General features: G+C 56.2%; 1 protein-coding gene across 16 annotated transcripts in view; it reads left to right on the plus strand.

Moving 5' to 3' along the window:
* CAMTA1 (calmodulin binding transcription activator 1) overlaps positions 1 to 19,636 on the plus strand; it is a 953,012-nt gene that overhangs the window by 822,376 nt on the left and 111,000 nt on the right. For all 16 annotated transcript variants that reach the window (XM_031668331.1, XM_031668354.1, XM_031668438.1 and 13 more), the window contains one exon: positions 2,374 to 2,527. In XM_031668331.1, coding sequence (XP_031524191.1) covers positions 2,374 to 2,527 — 154 coding nt within the window. The remainder of the gene's footprint in view (positions 1 to 2,373; positions 2,528 to 19,636) is intronic.

Raw genomic sequence — 19,636 nt, forward strand, 5'->3', positions numbered from 1 at the left:
TGTGATCTTGAGTCTTTATTTATTCATGGATTGATTGATTCATATATTCATGTATGACTCTTGCCCTGACAACATCCAAAAAAGCAGCTGTAGACCCAGCTCTCTCCTGCCTGGGGTCCTGCCTGTCTCAGGACTCACGGTTGAGTCTTAGTCCACCAGCCGGGGAAAGCAGAGGGCAAAGCAGCTTTTCCTCTATCAGGAGGAAAAGCACAGGATGAAGCCTTCCACGTGGCTTTTTCCATCATTCCCTGCAGCATCCTGATATCCTGTCATGTTTCCTTAGGACAATGCAAGAAAAAAATGGTTCAGGCCGGGCGCGGTGGGTCACACCTGTAAACCGAGCATTTTGGGAGGCTGAGGAAGGCAGATCACCTGAGGTCGGGGGTTCGAGAGCAGCCTGACCAATATGGTGAAACCCTGTCTCTACTAAAAATGCAAAAATTAGCCAGGCTGTGGTGGCGTGCACGTGTAATCCCAGCTACTCAGGAGGCTGAAGTGGGAGAATTGCTTGAACCTGGGAGGTGGAGGTTGCAGTGAGCCGATATTGCGCCACTGCACTCCAGCCTAGGTGACACAGCGAGACCCTGTCTAAAGGGGAAAAAAAGGTTCAAGAAATACCCTCTGATTGAGATGCAAGAGTTTAGCTAGGTTTTTCTGGCTTATCCAGATGCATCTAGAAAGTGACAGGATTGCTTTTTTTTTTTTTTTCTTTTTAACTTGTCAATATTGATGTGGCCAGATAAGCAGCGCTGCCTTCTGGGGAGACCATAAGAAAGCCACAGAAGGCCCGATGCTCATCCCAGCGACACTGCTGCCTCACAAAGGCCCCTTGGCATGTCCTGTCCGAGCTCGGGGCAGAAAGCGACAGAGGACATTCTTAATAAGATGTCACGGGAAGGGGCTGACTGCTAAATAGAACCGATTTGAGACAAACTGGGCTTTTTTTTTTTGAGACGGAGTCTCACTCTGTCGCCCAGGCTGGAGTGCAATGGTGCGATCTCGGCTCACTGCAACCTCCGCCTCCCAGGTTCACACCATTCTCCTGCCTCAGCCTCCCAAGTCACTGGGACTTACAGGCACCTGCCACCATGCCTGGCTAATTTTTTTTTTTTTTTTTTTTTTTTTTGTATTTTTTAGTAGAGAGAGGGTTTCACCGTGTTAGCCAGGATGGTCTCGATCTCCTGACCTCATGATCTGCCCGCCTCGACCTCCCAAAGTGCTGGGATTGCAGGCATGAGCCACTGCGCAGGGCCGAAACTGGGCCTTTTAGGTCTTCAGACTGAGAGCTCTTTCCCAGAATACCCGGTGGGCAGCTGGTGCCCAGAAGTTTGGGAAACTCTGCCCCAGAAGCCAACAAGAAAGAGTGGACGAGCCAGACAGGGTGACAGAAGAGCTCTTCTAGGGAGGAGTTCCCAGAGATTCTGGGCACCAGCTGCCCCCTGGGTACTGCTTAGATGGAAGGTGCCAGCTGGGTGCGGTGGCTCACGCCTGTCATCACAGCAGTTTGGGAGGCTGAGACGGGCAGATTGCTTGAACCCAGGAGTTCAAGACCAGCCTGGCCAATATAGTGAGACCCCATCTCTACAAAAAATACAAAAATTAGCCAGGCGTGGTGGTGTGTGCCTGTAGTACCAGCCTCAGGAGGCTGAAGTGGGAGGATCACTTGAGCTCGGGATGCAGAAGTTGCAGTGAACTGAGATCACACCACTGCACTCCAACCTAGACAATGGAGTGAGACCCTGTCTAAAAAAATAAAATAAAGTGCTTCATTGTGGGGCTGTTCGTCAAGGGAGAAGACCACGGCTGAAGGCGGAGGGGCTCCAGCCCTCAGCGGGAGGGGCCTTAAGCTCTGGGAGCTCCTTTTCCCCTTGGGGAGAAGCAGGTGATGATGCCTGTGTTGGGGGCATCCCACAAGCTGTGAGGGGGAAACCCGTGTTGGGCGTGAAGGAGGGAGACGGCAGTGGCTGTGGTGTGAGGTCAGGGATGTTGGGTTGGAGGGAATTGGACCTCATGCCCATGGTTCCCAGTTACACCCATACCAGCTGATGTGTAGGTCAGAGTTTCTCAACCAGGGGTGATGTTGCCCCCCAGGGGACACTGGGCAATGTCTGAAGACTTTTCCAGGGGTCACAGATGGAGGGGGAGGGGCTTAATGACATCAGTGGGTGGAGGCCAGGGAGACTGCTAACATCCCACGTGCGCTGGACAGCCCCCACCACAGAACCATCTGGCTGAAACCGTCAGCAGTGCGAGGTCAAGAGAGCCGGGTGTCTGGGGCCTCAGTCTCTGCCTGTACCTGCGGGGTTGGGGGTGGCCCTGACCCTGGCGGGCTCCATGCCACCCTCATGCTGCCAGTCTCTGCTCTCCCCACAGAACCCCGACATCGTCCTGGTGCACTACCTGAATGTGCCAGCCATTGAGGACTGCGGCAAGCCCTGCGGCCCCATCCTCTGCTCCATCAACACCGACAAGAAGGAGTGGGCGAAATGGACTAAAGAAGAGCTCATCGGGCAGCTGAAACCCATGTGTGAGTGGCCTTGGCCAGCCTGGCGCCCCCATGCTGGGGACTAGGCTGGTGTCAACCAGGTGGGGCCAGAAAGGTCCTCTGTGGCCTTGGGGATGCGGATCTGGAGCCCCATCTTACTAGAATGACAGTGGCACCGTGAGCTTAGCTTTTGCCCCACCTTCACTTGGCCCCTTGTAAGCTCCCTATACAGCAGCCAGGGCATAAAATGCCAGGCCCACATGACAGATGAAAAGAGTGAGGTTTGGAGACACAGAGCATGCAGGGGAAGGAGCAGGCCAAGAGTGGGCCAGGACCGGGTCTCCAGGACCACAGACAGGAGTGGAGGCCAGCTGGGGAGGGAAAGTGTGGAACAGGGGAGGGGTGGCGGGAGCGGACCCTGCCTTCTGCCTTGCCCATCCACGAGGGATCTGGGCTTAGCCACCGCCTCCTGGACTCAGGGCCCGCCTCGGCTCCCAGGCTGGGTGGCAAATAGATGATGGTAATTGAGCTGGATTTCATTTTGTCAGCAAAGTGGTGCTTTCTGAAGCATCTGTCAGGTGCAAATCACAGAATGCAAAACACCGAGTGAGGCCGGGAAGCCGGGGCTGCTCCGTACTTTGTTGCAGTGGCCACAGCTCCCGGCAGCCGCTGGCGGCTCTCAGTGGCTTCTCCTGCTCCCTGTTCAGCAGGGCTCGGGAAAAACAAACACAGGTCTGGGGGCTTTCCTGAGCCGAGAAGAGCATGGGGGCTGTTTAGTGCTGGACACGCAGCCCTCAGGGTTCAGGGACATTGATGGTCAGGGCTCAGGGCAAGGACCTGCCAGCAGCAGGGCCTGGGGGGCGGGTCAGTGGCTCTCTCAGAAGCAGAACTGTCCCTGGAGCTGGCTGGAGGGACAAAGAAGCTGCTGGTCAGCATAGACAGCGGGGGGACTGAAATATTCTTTCTGCCGCTGGGAGGAAAGGTGAAGGTCCCTGTGCCTGGGAGGGTCCAGGCTGAGGCTCGGAGCACCCGCAGTGATGCTAATCCTGAGAGTCCCCTGGGTGCTCGGATTCAGGGATCTGCTCCCAGCCTCGGTTGGGGATGAGGCTCAGGAGGGAGAGAGGGGTCTGTGTGGCAAGGGGGGCCCCCCAGTGGGTGACAGCCCTGCCCACCAAGGGCTGGACCACAAGACTGAGCTTCTTCACATGTCGTCCTTTGAGCCAAGTACCCTGTGGGGAGGTTTGGACCAGGCTGGCCTCAGTGCTCCTGCCTGGAACCTCGAGGCAGGCAGCCCAGGGGCCTCCTGAGGTCAGGCCACACCCAGTGGCAACCTTCTTAACTGTGGTCCTGACCACATCCCTCCCTGCTTAAAACCACTCAATGCACACTCAATGTCCAAGCTCCTGAGCACAGCCTGCAGGCCCCCTGACCTCCAGCCCCTGGCCTCTGCAGGACTCTGCGCCCTTTCTGTCTGTTGTAGTCCCCACTCCCCAGAGCCTGCTGCCTCTCTGCCTGCCCCTCTCCCTGCCTCTGCCTGCTCACCCCACCTGTCCCTCAGCTCTCAGCCTCTCCACAGGCCCTCCCACCACCCAGCTGGGCCTTCACACTCCTGTGCCCTGGCCTCCTCGAGCCCCCACAGGGGAGATGTCAGCTTCCCACTCTTCATCAGGAGGGGCCTCGTGAGCCTCTTCAAAATGCTGCCGAGCACCAGGAAGCATGGGGAAACGGCCCGGCTACCCTTGGGAAGCACTCCAGCTCTCCGCACAGCACTGGGCGTGCACAGGGCCCTGGAAATAGCCCTGGAATGGTGGAGGGGAAGGGACCTGCCCAGGGGCCTGAGCAGCAGACAGAAGCTGCAGAGTCCTGGCTCTGGGAGCCGGGGCTGCTCAGTGGCACCTTCCGAAGGGCAGGCCAGAGGTTAGGAGTCTGGGGCCCCAGTGCTGGGGGCCCTGCTGTCAGACCCGCCTGCCTGGCCTTCCTACTCAGTACCTAGGGGGCACCTCACTATGCAGGGCTGGCACCAGACACTGGGTCCTGCCTAGACCCCGCCCCAGTGGCCTACTCATACTTTCTCTGCTGCAGGGCCTCAGCTGGGCCAGCGCGATGACTCTGCTGCCCAGGAGCTCTGGTGCCCTCTGGCCAGGGCGGTAGAAAGAGTCAGGGCTGGTGAGTCAGGAGGCGGGTGCTCGTCCTGGCTTCATGGCTGCCCCGCTATGCAGCCCTGGGCCAATGCCCCACCCTCTCTGCACCCCAGTACCCCTTCTGTAAAGGGGTAGCAAGAATCTAGCAGCTTGTGCCCTACGACCAGCACTTCCAGCCAGCTCAGGGGGCCCGGCTCAGCTCCTCCACCCCTGTGCACCCTGTGCAAGGGGCTGAAGCTGCCAGCCTGTCCCATTTCCTGGGAGGTAGAGTCACTCCAGGGGGCTCAACTTTGTCCCTGCACTCCGGGCCTGGAGGAAGTGGTCTGGAACCTCTTTCCTGGGGCTTAGTCAATGCTTTCAAAATAAGAGTCCTAAGGACTCTTGCCTTGAAAGGGTGACCAGGGTCCAGGTGCTTCTGTAGGTCCTCCCACCCCTCAGTGTTCACCTTTAGAGGTGAGTTCCCGCTCAAAACAAGTCTTCAGTCAGGAGGAGGAGTTGCCGTCCTAGCCTTTCTGAGCCTTCTGTCTGCTGCTTCTTAGGTTACTAGAAGGAGTTCCTCTTGTCAGATTCCACTGGAAAATTAGGGCCCCTTTGCTGGACAAAGGCCCTATCCACATGGCCAGGGAGCAGCCCCAACCCCACTGGGCCGCAGTAAAAGTTCCAAGAGATTGTGTGAGCCAGAGATTAGCCAATGGGGTGCTCCCAAGGGAAAAGATGCCTTTCAAGGTGGCTCCTACAGTCAGAGGCTGCTGGCCTGGGCCCTCCCAAATTCTTCTCCACACACACCTTTAGCCACACGCTCCCCATCTTCCCTGGAGCTGCCCATCCATCAGACAGGAATGCCACCTCCAGGCTGGGTGGGAGGAATTAGGCTTTATGAACTCCGGGGGGTGGAAACCAGGCCGGAGCCAGCCTCCAACGCTGAACCGGAGGGAACTGTGAATGCCTGCTCAAAAATCTGCAGTGCATCAGAAAATTATGTAAAACTACAACAAACTCCCCATAAATCTAATCACACTCGGCTCTCTGGTGTCTTGGGGGCGGGGGGGAAGCAGAGCCGCACACAATTACTCGTTGAGCGTGTGCGTGTGCTCTGACAGAGACAGTCTGAGAAACACAGCCCTGGAAATGCGGCTGCAGAAGGCGCAGGTGCCGATCAGGCTTGGAACACACATAGGGCTCCAGCTAAGCATGTCCGGGGAGCGCAGAGGTGTGCTGAGAGCCAAGAAGACCTCAGATTTGATTCCAGAATCGGGCGGGTCACCCAACACTGGAGCCAAGCACATTATCTTCATCCCATTTCCACATAAATCACGTGCCTTCAAAGACTTCACAGTTTGATTTCCTGATGTTTCCAAATTTCTCTGCCCACCAGCGGAGCTGTCAGCGGTTTAATCAAAATGTTGTGCTTCTCAGGGGTGAAGGGAGATGGGTCTGCAGCCTTTGCCTCACCTGCTGTGAGATGGGGGCTCCATGACCTTGTGCCCTGGGAATCTCACCAGGTGATTCAGAGAATCTCATCCTGGTCCTTGCAGCTGTGCCCTTTGGTCAGAAGGGGCCTTCCCTTTCACCTGCAATCTGAGGCCTGCTTCCTCCAGGTGAAAAAACCACACACAGAAATAAATGAAGATGGCTGATGGGAATTCCCAGGACGTTCCCAGAGCTCTTTCCTGTCTTTTGGAATCGCTTCTGTAATCATGAGAATATGGGCCCTGCCGCTATGAGGAAGGCCAAAATCACAGTGGCTTCAGTGAGAGGGAAGCTCCTTTGGCTTTCATGTCACAGTTCAGGGTTGATGTGGCAGCCCCAGGGTCAGGGATCCGCCACCCAGGCTCCCTCCAGGTGGCTGTTCCCCATTCCTAGGGCTTCGCCCTCTTTTACATGGTCCAAAATGACTACTCCAGCTCCTGCCATTGCAACTGCATTCCAACCAGTGGGAAGAGGAGAAAATAAGGTGGAGGGTGAGTTCCTTCCCTTTAAGGACAGGGCCCACAAGTTGCATACGTCATTTCCACTCTTGCGTCATTGGACAGAATTTTGTCATATGGTTACTCCTAGTTGCAAGAGAGTCTGGGAAGTGTAGTTTTTGGCTATGTAGTTCCATCCTAACATACTCTGGGGAAAGAGGTTCTGCATGTGAGTCATTCAGAGCTGAGTAGAGCTGTGCTCAGCCAGGGGTGCCCCTATGGGCTTCAGCTTTCTGACTCATAGTGCACAGAATTCCTCATTTCAGTCCAAGGCCTGGCAATGACTGTCTGGGGCGCCGTCTGAGGCCTGGAGTTTATAGTACGCAAGTGATCTAAAGCTTAGTATGTCTCATCCTGGAAATTCCGGGGTCTGTTCCAATGCAGCTGGTCTGAGAGAGCACCAGATCTGCACCCAGTAAACCCCCACCATGTGAGTGAGGAGCTGGAGGGGGAGTCCTCTCCTCCCAGATCTGCCACTGAGAGACGACTAAGTGGAGTCGACTGCTCTGCCAGGCAGGGCTCTGTGCTTCTGTCCTGCCAAGCGGGCAGGACACTTGCTCAGTGATCGTGGGCTGCTCAGAGCCACCGTGGTTCTAAACTGCCATGCCCCAAACCTTGCACCCTCGGCTCCACTGGAACCTACAGAAAGCCAGATGGAACCGTTTTCTCGGAGAAAATCCACTCCCTCTGGGCACCCGTGGCTTTCTTCCCTGCCCATTTCCTGGCAGCCCAGGAGGGGATGGCACACCAGGCATTTCCCAGCAAGCTGTTGGTGAGGTTGTTCCATCCAGAGTGAGTGGTGAGGGCATGACTTTTAAGCTATGTTCACAGCCCTTCCCGTGTGGTGATCTTGCCTCAGCTCTACCGCCTGGAGGCTCCTCTTGGAGTGCCCTGGCTGGCCAGATGGCCCTGCAGCCATGAGCAAGGCCTGGGCCTTCCTGCAGGCTTCGAAGGCCTGGAGATCAGCAGGCAGCTCCCGCAGCCGCCTCCGGGTTTAGCTCCACCCTGCTCGCCCGCCCCAGAGCTCCGCTGGCGTCAGGCCAGAGTGCTCAGGCCTCTGGGGCAGGTGTCCTCTGCATCACTGGGCGGGCAGCAGGAGGGCTGGCTGTGGAGTCAGCAGAGTCCCAGGGCCTGCACCCACCCTGCACGCACACCACACAAGTGCTCCATGCACCTCCATGCTTCTGCACAGGCACATGATGTATCCACAGGCACAAGTGCGTGGGGATTCAGCACCTCCACCCCCACACTTCCTCCAAAAGCAACCTCACCTCCATGGTAGGAGGTGGAGGCCATAGTAAATGTGAGGCCACAAAGGCCATGTTGAAAGTGGAGGTGGAGGCCATCCTGAGTGTGGGGTGGAGGCCATAGTGAGTGTAGGTGAAGGCCCTGGTGAGTTTGGTGGGGGCCCTGGTGAATTGGGTGGAGGCCATGGTTACTGTGAGAGTGAAGGCTATGGTGAGTTGGGTGGAGGCCGTGGCTACTGTGAGAGTGGAGGCTATGGTGAGTTGGGTGGAGGCCGTGGTGAGTTGAGTGGAGGCCCTGTTGAGTTGGGTGGAGGCCACGATGAGTTGGATGGAGGCCATACTAAGTGTAAGTGGAGGCCCTGTTGAGTTGGGTGGAAGCCCTGGTGACTGAGGGTGGAGGCCATGGTGACTGTAAGTGTGAAGGCCCTGGTGAGTGGGTGGAGGCCATGGTGTTAGTGGAGGCCCTGTTGAGTTGAGTGCAGGCCCTGGTGAGTTGGGTGGAGGCCCTGGTGAGTTGGGTGGAGGCCACGGTGAGTTGGATGGAGGCCCTGGTAAGTGTGAGTGGAGGCCCTGTTGAGGTGGATGGAGGCCCTGGTGACTGAGGGTGGAGGCCATGGTGACTGTGAGTGTGAAGGCCCTGGTGATTGGATGGAGGCCATGGTGTTAGTGGAGGCCCTGTTGAGTTGAGTAGAAGCCCTGGTGAATTGGGTGGAGGCCCTGGTGAGTGTGAATGGAGCCCCTGTTGAGGTGGATGGAGGCCCTGGTGACTGTGGGTAGAGGCCATGGTGACTGTGAGGGTGAAGGCCCTGGCGTGTGGGTGGAGGCCATGGTAACCGTGAAGGTGGAGGCTATGGTGAGTTGGGTGGAGGCCCTGGTGAGTTGGGAGGAGGCCCTGGTGAGTGTGAGCAGAGGCCCTGTTGAGGTAGATGGAGGCCCTGGTGACTGAGGGTGGAGACTATGGTGACTGTGAAGGTGAAAGTCATGGTGAGTTGCATAGAGGCCATGGTGACTGTGAGGGTGGAGGCTACAGTGAGTTGGATGGAGGCCCTAGTGAGTGTGAGTGGAGGCCCTGTTGAGTTGGGTGGATGCCCTGGCGAGTGTGGGCTTGCTTTTGTTGTCATGGCCCCCACCGTCCATCTCCCTTAACACGCTGGTCCTCACCTGCAGCCTGTTGGTTTGTCAGGGGCCAGGGTGTCAGCCCTGCCAGCCTTCAGCACCTGTAAGGTGGTGCTGCCAAGACACCACACCGTTTCCAGGACCGGGCCTGGGCTAGCTGGCTGCAAACGGGAGCCCCTCATTGCTGAGCAGTGGCTGCAGCAGCAGAGAAATCCGCTCAGAGCGACTGCTGAGCCAGCACCTGCTCTCCAGGGACCCAGCTCGCACTGGGAGAGGTCGCAGAGCCCGGGATCCCCAGACCGCCCCCAGCCTCCCTCCCTCTGTGCCGAAGGCCCTCGCTGTTGCCAGTACCCAAGCCTGGGGTTGTATGTTCAATGCGCCTTTTGTTTTCTCATAATTTTTCAGACAAAGAGCAAAGATCCAGAAGGGGGGGCTGTGTTTATTTGTTTTGTTTTTTGCTTAGATTGTAATCCTGGTGATTATAGAATATCAAGAAGGAAAATCAACAAAGGCTTCCTTCCCGGGGCTCGCGGAACCGTTCCTGGTCGACCAGCGCCACCTGGTGGCCAGCGGCAGCGGACTCGCTCGGAGACGGGCGCCCCGGGAAGCCTGACTCCCAGGCCCAGGCCACCAGGAGCTTGCAGGCGGGGGCCTGTCCCACTCCTGCCTCTGGACTTGGTGTCTGAGATGTGCTGGGAAGCTGTTGGGGACCTGCTCTGTAATTCTGGAGTGGTGGGGCTTGGGCTGGGGCTGGAACTAGCAGCAGGAGACCCTAGGGAGAGGTGCCTGTGCCCACCTTTTTTCCTCTCCAGCTCAGTCGATCCTGATCCAGCATCACCTGGCTGGCTGGGGACGGTGGGCTGGGAGCTCTGACCCTGACTAGGAGCAGGTATCCCTAAGGCTCAGCCAGAGTCCATCGAGGAAGGACAGCAGCCAGCCTGAAAGTCTCAAAGATAACCAGACATGGTGGCTCACCCCTGTAATCCCAGCACTCTGGGTGGCTGAGGCAGGAAGGTTACTTGAGCCTAGGAGTTCAAGATCAGCCTGGGCAACATGGCAAGACCCTGGCCCTACAAAAAATAGAAAAATTAGCCAGATGTGGTGGTGCACACCAGCTACTTGGGAGGCTGAGGTGGGAGGATCACTTGAACCTGGGAAGTTCAGGGCTGCAGTGAGCTGAGATGGTGCCACTGCACTCCAGCCTGGGTGACAGAGAAGAGGGCCGGGCACGGTGGCTGATACCTGTAATCCCAGCACTTTGGGAGGCTGAGGCAGGTGGATCACCTGAGGTCAGGAGTTTGAGACCAGCCTGACCACATGGTGAAACCCCGTCTCTACTAAAAATACAAAAATTAGCCGGGAATGGTGGCAGGTACCTGTAATCACAACTACTTGGGAGGCTGAGGCAGGAGAATCACTTAAACCCGGAAGGCAGAGGTTGCAGTGAGCCAAGATCGCACCATTGTGCTCCAGCCTGGGCAACAGAGTGAGACTCCACCTCAAAAAAAAAAAAAAAAAAAAAAGAAGATGAAGAAGAAAAGAGAGCTGCAAAGACTTTTCCCCTGTGGAGCTACAGGTGTGGGCACAGTGAGGAGTTGGGGGGTCAGCCCCGGGTGGGAGAGAAAGGGGATGTTGCTAGAACTCTTTCTGGCCAGCAGTGTTCACTTAGAAGCATGTTCCAGGGTCCCTACCTCTGAGCAGAGACTTCTGGGATAGGAGCAAATGGCTGAATGTCACGACTGAGCTCGGGCCCCCCAGGCCACCCAGTTCTGGGGCTCAGAGGGAGCCGAGAATCTTACCGTGGAATCCACCAAGGCCCCAGAAAGCCTGAGCAGAGACAATGGCTGCCCTCAGAACCACGTGGATGGGGCTGAAAGGCAGGCCCTTCCCCAGACATTCTGACTCGCTGGGTCTGGAGTGGGCTTCAGACCCTGAGTTTTTTATGAAGCTAGGTTCTTGTCCTGGGGTCCCCAGGAGACCATACTTTTTAAGAAACCCCGGCCTACAGCAGCCTCTGGCAAGAGGCCAGCCAAGAGCAGGACCAGCACCTCTTTGGGCCACAGGCCTCCTCAGGCGTTGGCTGGTTCTCATATCCGGGTGGGAGGAGGGCAGGCGTTGGAGGCCACATGGAACTTAGTCTAGCCGCGCTCCCAGAGGAAGCCACTCCCCAGCGTGCACTAAGTACTGGGTGTATCATTTCTGGATGTTCCAGGACTGCGTGAGGACTTTCTGTAGACTCTGGGTTAAGAAATATGCCTCTAGAAGTTTCCTTTTTTTGCAGCTGAGGTGTTGGTGCCGGCACATGGTGGGGCCTTGCTAGACACTTGTTGATTTGCACTTGTGAGAAATCGTGGAGTTGCATAAGAAGAAGCACATCTGTGTCCCCACGGCAGGCCGAGGGCCTGGACGGCAGCTCTGTCCCTGAGAGCAGAGGCCTGGCTCCCTGCCTGCATCTGCAGGACCTGGGAGTCGTTGGGGAGGCAGGGATAGTGCTGGTGGTTCCTGGAGAGGATTTCCTCTGCCTTTTACCCTTCCCTTTGGGAAGGAGCTGCTGGCATGAGAAGCAGGCAGGGCAGGTTCCTGGGATCTCCAGGTGGGTCCCAGCCCTCCTCCTGGCTCCTGCCAGAATGCCTGCAGCCCCCTTCCAACTTGGCACAGAGGACAGCAGAGGGTGGGCACGGAGAGGCTGACTTGAGTGTGGGGCTTGCTTCCTGCTTTGCTCCCAGGATCCAGGTTTGTTTTGCAAATGTTGGTTTCTCACTCCAGCTAGTTTTGTGGAGCCAATCCAGCCCCTGAGTAGGACTGGAAGAGAAATACTGCTTTTGATTTCCTGTCTCTCCCGGCACCTTGCTGCCCGGGGCCGCTTCAAGGCCGCACAGCCGCTTCTGTGACAGGAGTCCCCCTTTTATGGAGTGCATCCCTGTGCTGGTGTTGGGGATACAGGGCCCCACCCACGTGCCAGGTCCTGACTGCTACACAGAGCTGATGCTGAGCCCTGCTAGGTGCCAGGGAGTGGTTCTGTCAAAATTAGAATTCGTTGCCAACATTCAGATCTCCAGAGTTTCAGCCTCTCTTTAAAAAAGGAAGGCTCCGGGCCAGGTAGTTGGGAGCTCAGAGGCAGCTGCTCTGTGGACGGAGCCTGGCTTCCTGCGGTGCTGCCTCCCAGCACACGAGGAGGAACCTGAGTCCAGGGCCCTAGAGCAATCTTACCAGAAGCAAGATGGAAGCATCCAGCATCCCACTTGGTCCCCACCCCTCTTTCCGAGTGGCCTGGAGGGGCAGGGGAAAAGCTGATCAGTCCCACATTCCCTGCTCTCTCTGCCCTGAGCAGTGCCCGGGGCAGGGGGCTGCAGTTTGGACAGAGTGGGGAGAAGGGAACTCCAGAGGCCATATGCACCCAGATCTGCAGATCACCATGAGGCTCTGACGTTGCCAGGCGGCCAGCACTCCTAGTGCATTCACACTTCTCCCACGACGCAAAGAATTCCCAGCCTGGTAACAATGCCACTTAGCACATCAGAAGATTCCGAGAGCCTCGGGATGGCTCTAAGATGCCACTTTGTATGTCGCTGAGCACCTTGGAGATTTCCTGTGAGGCCAGGGGCAGGGGTAAAGGACATGCCACCCCACATGCTCTGTATTTCCTGATGACGGAGTCACTGGCCGGGCTGCAATGGTGCCTCTCCCTACCCCTCATTGACAAGGTCCATCCCACCTGCAAGAAGAAAGAATACGGCAAGGTTAAGCTCTCAACACCCTGGCAGTCTGCTGGAACCTCCAGCCCTGCCTTTTCCACAGGGTGTGTGATGCTGGGACGAAGCCCATGCCCCCTGGCAGATGGAGGACTGTCATGCCCCAACAGCGAGCCCCAGAAATGACAGGCTCACTGGGGACACGGCAGAGAGGTCCCCTCACGTGCACGCGGCGGGCGCACGCTCCATCCCGTCCCCCCTCAGCCTCTGCGCTCCTCGAAATGAGATTTCTGAAAATTTTGTCCTCAGGACCAATAGACGAATGAGAGTTGAGCAGTGAGATCGGGAAATTGAATAGTATGTGGGTGTCTGGATATGAGAAGTTAAATCTAATGAAAATTTCATCCAGTTGAACCAAGAAATCAGAAGCAGGGCCTTTATTCCTGTCAACAAGAATACAGTGAAAATTAAACCAACCCGGCTGCCATTTCCCATTGACCTTGTCGCCATGGAGACAGCCTCCTAGTGTCAACAACACCGAGGACTCCAAAGGGGCCCCATTCACTGCAGGAGAGACACGTGGCCAGTCCCTCTCCCATCCGCCTGAGACACGTGGTTCATAAGGAGAGCAGCCACACACGCAGGGTTGCCGGAGGGCATCCCAGGTTATACCAGCACCTGGACAAATGACCGCAGCACCCTTTCTCGGCTCCCAGGGTGACCTGGCTTGACTAGTGAAATGGCCACCCTCTTTCTGGGTGTTTCTTGGGCGGCGGGGTACCAGGTGGGTAGACTGGACAAACCCAGTTGGAGGAGGAGGACGGGACCCCCCACAGCCCTCCAGAAAAGGACACTGCCCCTTGTCCTTGCCACTCGCTCATCACAGCACCCAGAAATCTCTTCCCATGTGAAGGAAGGCCAAGCATCGATTCCAGCAGGTGCCGCCTGTGCAGTAACTATGGTGGCCAAAGCTCCAGGTGGCCTTGCCCTGTCATCCTTCCAAGAGTTACTGCCCCACAGAGCAAAGGGGGCAGGTAGCTGGCTCTCACCCATTCCGGGGGCCACCAGGAGCTAAGGCAGACGTCTGGAGTTCTCTCTGTCTCCTCGTCCAATTCCTTTCCAAAGTCTTCCAGGCAGGACTGCAGAGCAGAGGGCTTCCCCTCTCATGCAGCTTTCCACCCTGGCCCGGGCAGATCTCCTGTGGATGCCATCACATCAGAATCCAGGGGTGGGGCCACCTGGATAGGGCCCAATGGCATACAGTCAGGTGAACCGGCAAGAGGCACCCACTTTCCAGATGAAGAAACTAAGAGCCAGAGGAATCAAAGATCTTGTTATAAGATCACACAGTGTGTGAGGGAAAGAGCTGCGGCCACTTGGGGCTCTGACCCCAGGCCAGCATGGTGCTGCCACCCTGTCTCCTGCTGTTTCTAAATTCTGGCCCCTTCTTCCCGTGTGGCCAGCACAGGGCATTGCACTTGGAGGTGTTCCCTCCCCTCTGGGAAAGCCCCACCACCACATGGGACAGCCACATCAGGAATGAAAGACAGCCAAGATGAAGCTGCCCCTCCACCCCCTGCCGTCCCTCAGGGGGTCCTCTCCCCACCCCCACCACACCCCAAATGAGGAGGCCCTGTCATGGAGCCAAGCGTTGCTCCCACACACATCCTGGACAGTCTGGAATGAACCCTTCTTAGGTTCTTTTGGTTTTTGTCGAAATTCCCCCCAAATGCGCCCCAAGCCAGGCACAAAGCCTGCCGCCGTGACAAGGCCAGCGCATGCCTCAAGGAAGCCCCAGCGCCCAGGCTTGGACGCCGCGTTGCTGAGACGTCCTCCTTGCAGCGACCTCCCAGGTTTCCTTCCTCCTTCCTCTCCTGCTTGCTGTGATTTTCCAAGAGCGGGTCCCCATCAGGCCCTGCCTCCAAGTTCCTCCTGTGGGAGGCTCAAGGAAGAGTTTCTTCTGCCCTGGTCTGGGTGGTTTGGCCAGATGAGTGACAACTGACCTGACCCCGAAGTGAGGAAATCCTAAGCAGGGAGCCAGGGACTTGGGAGCTTCTGCCCACTAACGCCCCAGCCAGCAAGGCCTGGCCCCGCTGAGACAGCCCAGCACCTGCGAAGTCAGGGAGGGCAGGAGAGGAAACTGGGCATCCAGCTTTAGGATGACAGCATGTGGCCCAGCCCCAGGACCCTGAGCTTTCTGCACAGTCTCCAGCCCCTGGTGAAGGGGCAGCCAAGGCGCTCACCTGTAGTCCCAGCTACTCGGGAGGCTGAGGCATGAGAATTGCTTGAACCCAGGGGTCGGAGGTTGCAGTGAGTAACCTCCGGAGTAGTAGAGGAGAGAGGCATTCTGGAAAGCCCCTGATGTCAGAACCCCTTGAACTGTACACACACATACACACACACACACCCCTATACACACAAACACACACACCTATGCACACAAACACACCTATACACACCTGCACACCTATACACACCTATATCCACACCCACACACCTATGCACACTGATATACACCTATACACACACACCTATACACACATCTATATACACACATACCGATACATCCACACCTATACACGCACCTATATGTACACAGATCTATACATGCACACCTATACACACACCTGTACTCACACACATACAAAAGTGTGCAGTGCATAGAGCAGGGTGGGTGTGGACTCTAGCCAGAGAGCCTGAGGATGGGGGAGGCCTGAGCCCCCATGCGGAGTGTATTATTCGGCCTCCAAAACTCATGTTGAAATTGAACTCCCAGTGCAACTGTGTCTGGACGTGGGGCCCCATGGGAGATGTTTAACTGCTGGACGTGGGACCCCATGGGAGATGTTTAACTGCTATACTTAGGGTTCCTGGGAATGGATTCTTTTTCTTCACCCTTCCACCATGCAATGACATAGCAAGGAGGCCCTCACCAGTCACTGGCAGCTTGGTATTGGACTTCCCAACCTCCAAAACTATAAGCCAATACATTTCTGTTCTTTATGAATTTCCCGGTCTGCGGTATTCTGTTGTAGCAGCACAAAACAGACTAAGACACTGCCCTCACAGAGTACCACAGACTGGGGGCTTAAACAACAGAAATGGATTGTCTCGCGGTCTGCAAGCTGGGAGCCTAAGATCAAGGGGCATTGAGGTTGGTTTCTGGTAGGGCCTCTCTTCCTGGGTTGCAGACAGCCACCTTCTCACTGCGTCCTCGTATGACCATTTCTCTCTGCATGGGCACTCCTGGTGTCTCCTCCTCTGTTTATAGGGACACCAGTCCTGCTGGGATAGGGTCCCACCCATGTGACCTCACTTAACCGTAATTACCTCCTTAAAAGTCTGTTTCCAAATACAGTCACATTGGTGGTTAGGGCTTCAACCTATGGATTTGGTCAGGGACACAGTTCAGTTCATGACAGAGGAAAATAGAAGGGCCCTACCGTGGCTCAGGCTTAGACTGTGTAGATGAAGCTCTCCGCCTCTTCCCAAGGGACTGGGATGGAGCAGCTGCAACCCAAGAGGCCCTCGGCTGGCAGCCTGCCCCGTGTGGGGTGAGGCCCCTACGCCTTCCCCCAGCCCGCTCTTCCAGATCTCAATTACTCTCTTCCCAGCGGTTGGCCGCCTCTTGGGTAAATTGTTCATCAGATGATGCTCTCCAAAGCATGGGCCACATGCTGTTGTCATTGATTTCATTTTGATTATTCATATTAGTGGAAGCGCTGCTGACTTGCCATGGGCCATAATTAGGGTAAACATCTTGTACGAGGGCTAGGTCAGCACTGGAGTGGGCCTGGGGTTTCTGCAACGGCCACTCCCAGCCTCAGCTCTGCAGGCCGATCCTCACACAGGCTGCGCTGCAGGCAGTCCTGTCGGAGGGAAAGCAGTCCCCAGCCTGTGTTTCACGGGGCAGCCTCAGGGCTTCTGGGGTAGCTGGAGGAGGACACTTTTCGAGGAGCCAGCATCCTGCTTCCCAGTGGCCAGTGTGGCCATCCTGCCTGCCCCTGTCTCGTGGAGCCCCATGCTGGGTCTGACCTATCCCACCCCATACCAACCCTTTCTTCTCTCTGGTACTTCCCCTGACCCAGCCTTCCTGGGGATACAGGTCTCTCTCCACCGCCTGAGCGGACCAGGGACCACCACCCAGGCCCCATCTATGGGGAGCTGCAGAGAGGGTCCCTCTGTCTGGGATTCAGCTCAGGCCATTCTGCCTGAGAACAGGGAGTCAGGTACCGCCCAGTGAGGTACAGTGAGCAGGAGGGGACAGATGTGACCCGGAGACACCAGGACATTACCTTTCTGGGAATTCCCCTTCCTCTTTCTGTGTCTCCTGCCTTACAGGTCACGGGAGGTCACGTGATCAAGTGTACTTTTAATGTGGTTTCCCTTTTGCTGCTTTAAAAGGGGGAAGGGGCCAACGGGGAGGCCAGCATGCGTGGCTATTAACCTTCCTTTCCTAAAGCGCTTTTTCCCTATAGAAACCTCCCTTCCCGCTGATTGATTCCATGTCGGGAAGCAGAGCATGACATGTTAAAAGCCGTCTTGATAGTATTTGATATTCAGTGCTAACAACTCACCATCTCAGAGGAGGGGGCTTTTCTCCACCCACCCCTACCCCCACCCCCACCCCACCCCCAAACCCTGGCAACACCAGGGCAAGGAGGGAGACAATCTGCATATTGCATGTGCCAAGACAGTAGGTAATTTGCATTAAGCATCCAGAAACTCTCTGCTTGCAATCTGTCAGCCTTCACTGGGTCTTCATTTTATAACCTTCACAACATAAGGAGGAGAGCAAGAGGCAGAGAGAATGCGGCTGCCGCACCCCCATCGGGGCTAGAGTGGAAACCTGGCCTGATTGGCGGTTGTCAGAGCAGAGGGGGCCCTGATCTGAAATGCCAGGAGACTCTGCCAGCCAGGGGATTCGAAAGCCTCACTACACCGAGACCCAAGACCCTTGAGTGGGGTATGGCCTGAAGGCCAGAAGCCAGAGGTGGGGCTGCCCTGAAATCAGCTCATCTCCCCAGAAAGCCAAGTTCAAACTCAGCAGGGATCTTCCCAGAGAACGTGTGGCCTGGCTCGGCAAGGGGCACCTGCTCAGAGTTCCCACAGGGAGAAGCTCCCACGGTGAGCTCCGCAGCGGTTTCTGCTCTTGGACTTGCAGTCCCCTGCTGAGTTTAAGCTTACAACAGAGCTGTGTGTTCTCCCATCCTAACGACATGCAAGGAGCCTCTGCAGAGCTTTAAAAAAATATCAGGCACCACCTCAGACCAGTGACATCAGAATCTCCTCTCTGGGGCCTGGGTACAGCCAGAGTAGGGGACCCACAGCTGGAACAGGCCACGGCCTGTGCAGCGGTACAGAGGGGAGTCTCAAATCCTGCCCTGCGGCCTCTGGAGTGTGACTTGGGCTGTCACCTCCCTTCCTGAGCCTCTGTTTTCTCATCTGTAAAATGAGTCTGGAAATGTCTTTAGCCAAGGAGTGCCCTGGGCATAGGGACAGGCCAGAGAGCCTGTAACCCCTCATCCTGCCTCCACCAGCTCCTTTCTGCAGTAATCTGTCTTCTGTATTGAATTTCTAGGTAGAGGTTTATTTAAGAAAAGGGTCCCATAGCTGTGATGAGGTTTTAAAGCCCCTGGCCCGGGCCTTCCCTCCAGCTGTCAGGGACAAGGTGCTTAGGGGGCTGCTGGAGAATTCCTCCACCGTCCACCTGAAGAAAGGTGGGCTGTCAGTGCTGCCACCCGCCTGCCTGCGTCTATCACATAAAGTTCTGAACATGGCGGCTTGGCAAGCAGGTGCCACTCAGCCCCACCCCTCCCCCTCAGTGACCCACCAGAATCCCAGACCCCCTGAGAATAAGATGCAGGAGGCAGGACACTGCAGACCTCAGAGGAGCCTCTTCAGAGTGGAGCAGAGGGGAAGGAAAGGGGAGCAGACACCCAGGTCAGGCGACAGCACACACAGAGAAGGAAAGCAGACGGCACACACAAAGAAGACAAACCCTGAAGGCATTCCTGCCAAATCCCAAGCCTCACACGTGGGTGATTTCCTTTGAAAAACTATCAGAGGCTGGGCTCGGTGGCTCACACCTGTAGTCCCAGCACCTTGGGAGGCCAAGGCGGGTGGATCATGAGGTCAGGAGTTCGAGACCAGCCTGGCCAATATGGTGAAACCCCCATCTCTACTAAAAATACAAAAATTAGCCAGGCATGGTGGCAGGCTCCTGTAATCCCAGCTATTCAGGAGGCTGGGGCAGGAGAATCACTTGAACCCAGGAGGTGGAGGTTGCAGTGAGCCGAGATCACACCACTGCACTCCAGCCTGGACAACAGAGCGAGACTCAGTCTCAAAAAAAAAAAAAAAGAATAAGAAGAAAAGAAAAACCATCAGAGTTATAATTAAAGGGAGCTCTACACCCAGGAACAGAGGCATGAGATGAACAACCGCCTCAGAGATCTACACGCAGCGTTCCGCGGCTGAGCCATCTGTGGATTTCACAGCAAGATGCTTCTGCCACAAGTCCAGGCCCCAGGGCAGGGCCAGCACTGCCTGCTGGGTGTCACAGTCATCACTGTCATCACCATCATCACTAGTGATATTATGACAACAGCTTCCCTTTTTTGGGGTATGCACAAAGTGCCAGGCATGTCGATCATGTTTTCTCCTGGCCAGTTCTCCAGACAGGGACTACTACATGCCCACTTTACAAGTGAGGTAACTGAGGCTCAGAGAGGCTAAGCGACTTGCCCAAATCCACACAGCAAGATCAAAACCTAGACTCAGGCCAGGTACCATGGCTCACACCTGTAATATCAGCCCTTTGGGAGGCCAGGAGTTCCAAACCAGCCTGCGTAACATAATGAGACCCTTGTCTCTACAAATAATTTTTTTGTTTGTTTTGAGACGGAGTTTCATTCTTGTTCCCCAGGCTGGAGTGCAATGGTGCGATCTCGGTTCACTGCAACCTCCGCCTCCCGGGTGGTTCTTT

This window comes from Papio anubis, chromosome 1 (assembly GCF_008728515.1).
Source record: "Papio anubis isolate 15944 chromosome 1, Panubis1.0, whole genome shotgun sequence".
Lineage (NCBI taxonomy): Eukaryota > Metazoa > Chordata > Mammalia > Primates > Cercopithecidae > Papio > Papio anubis.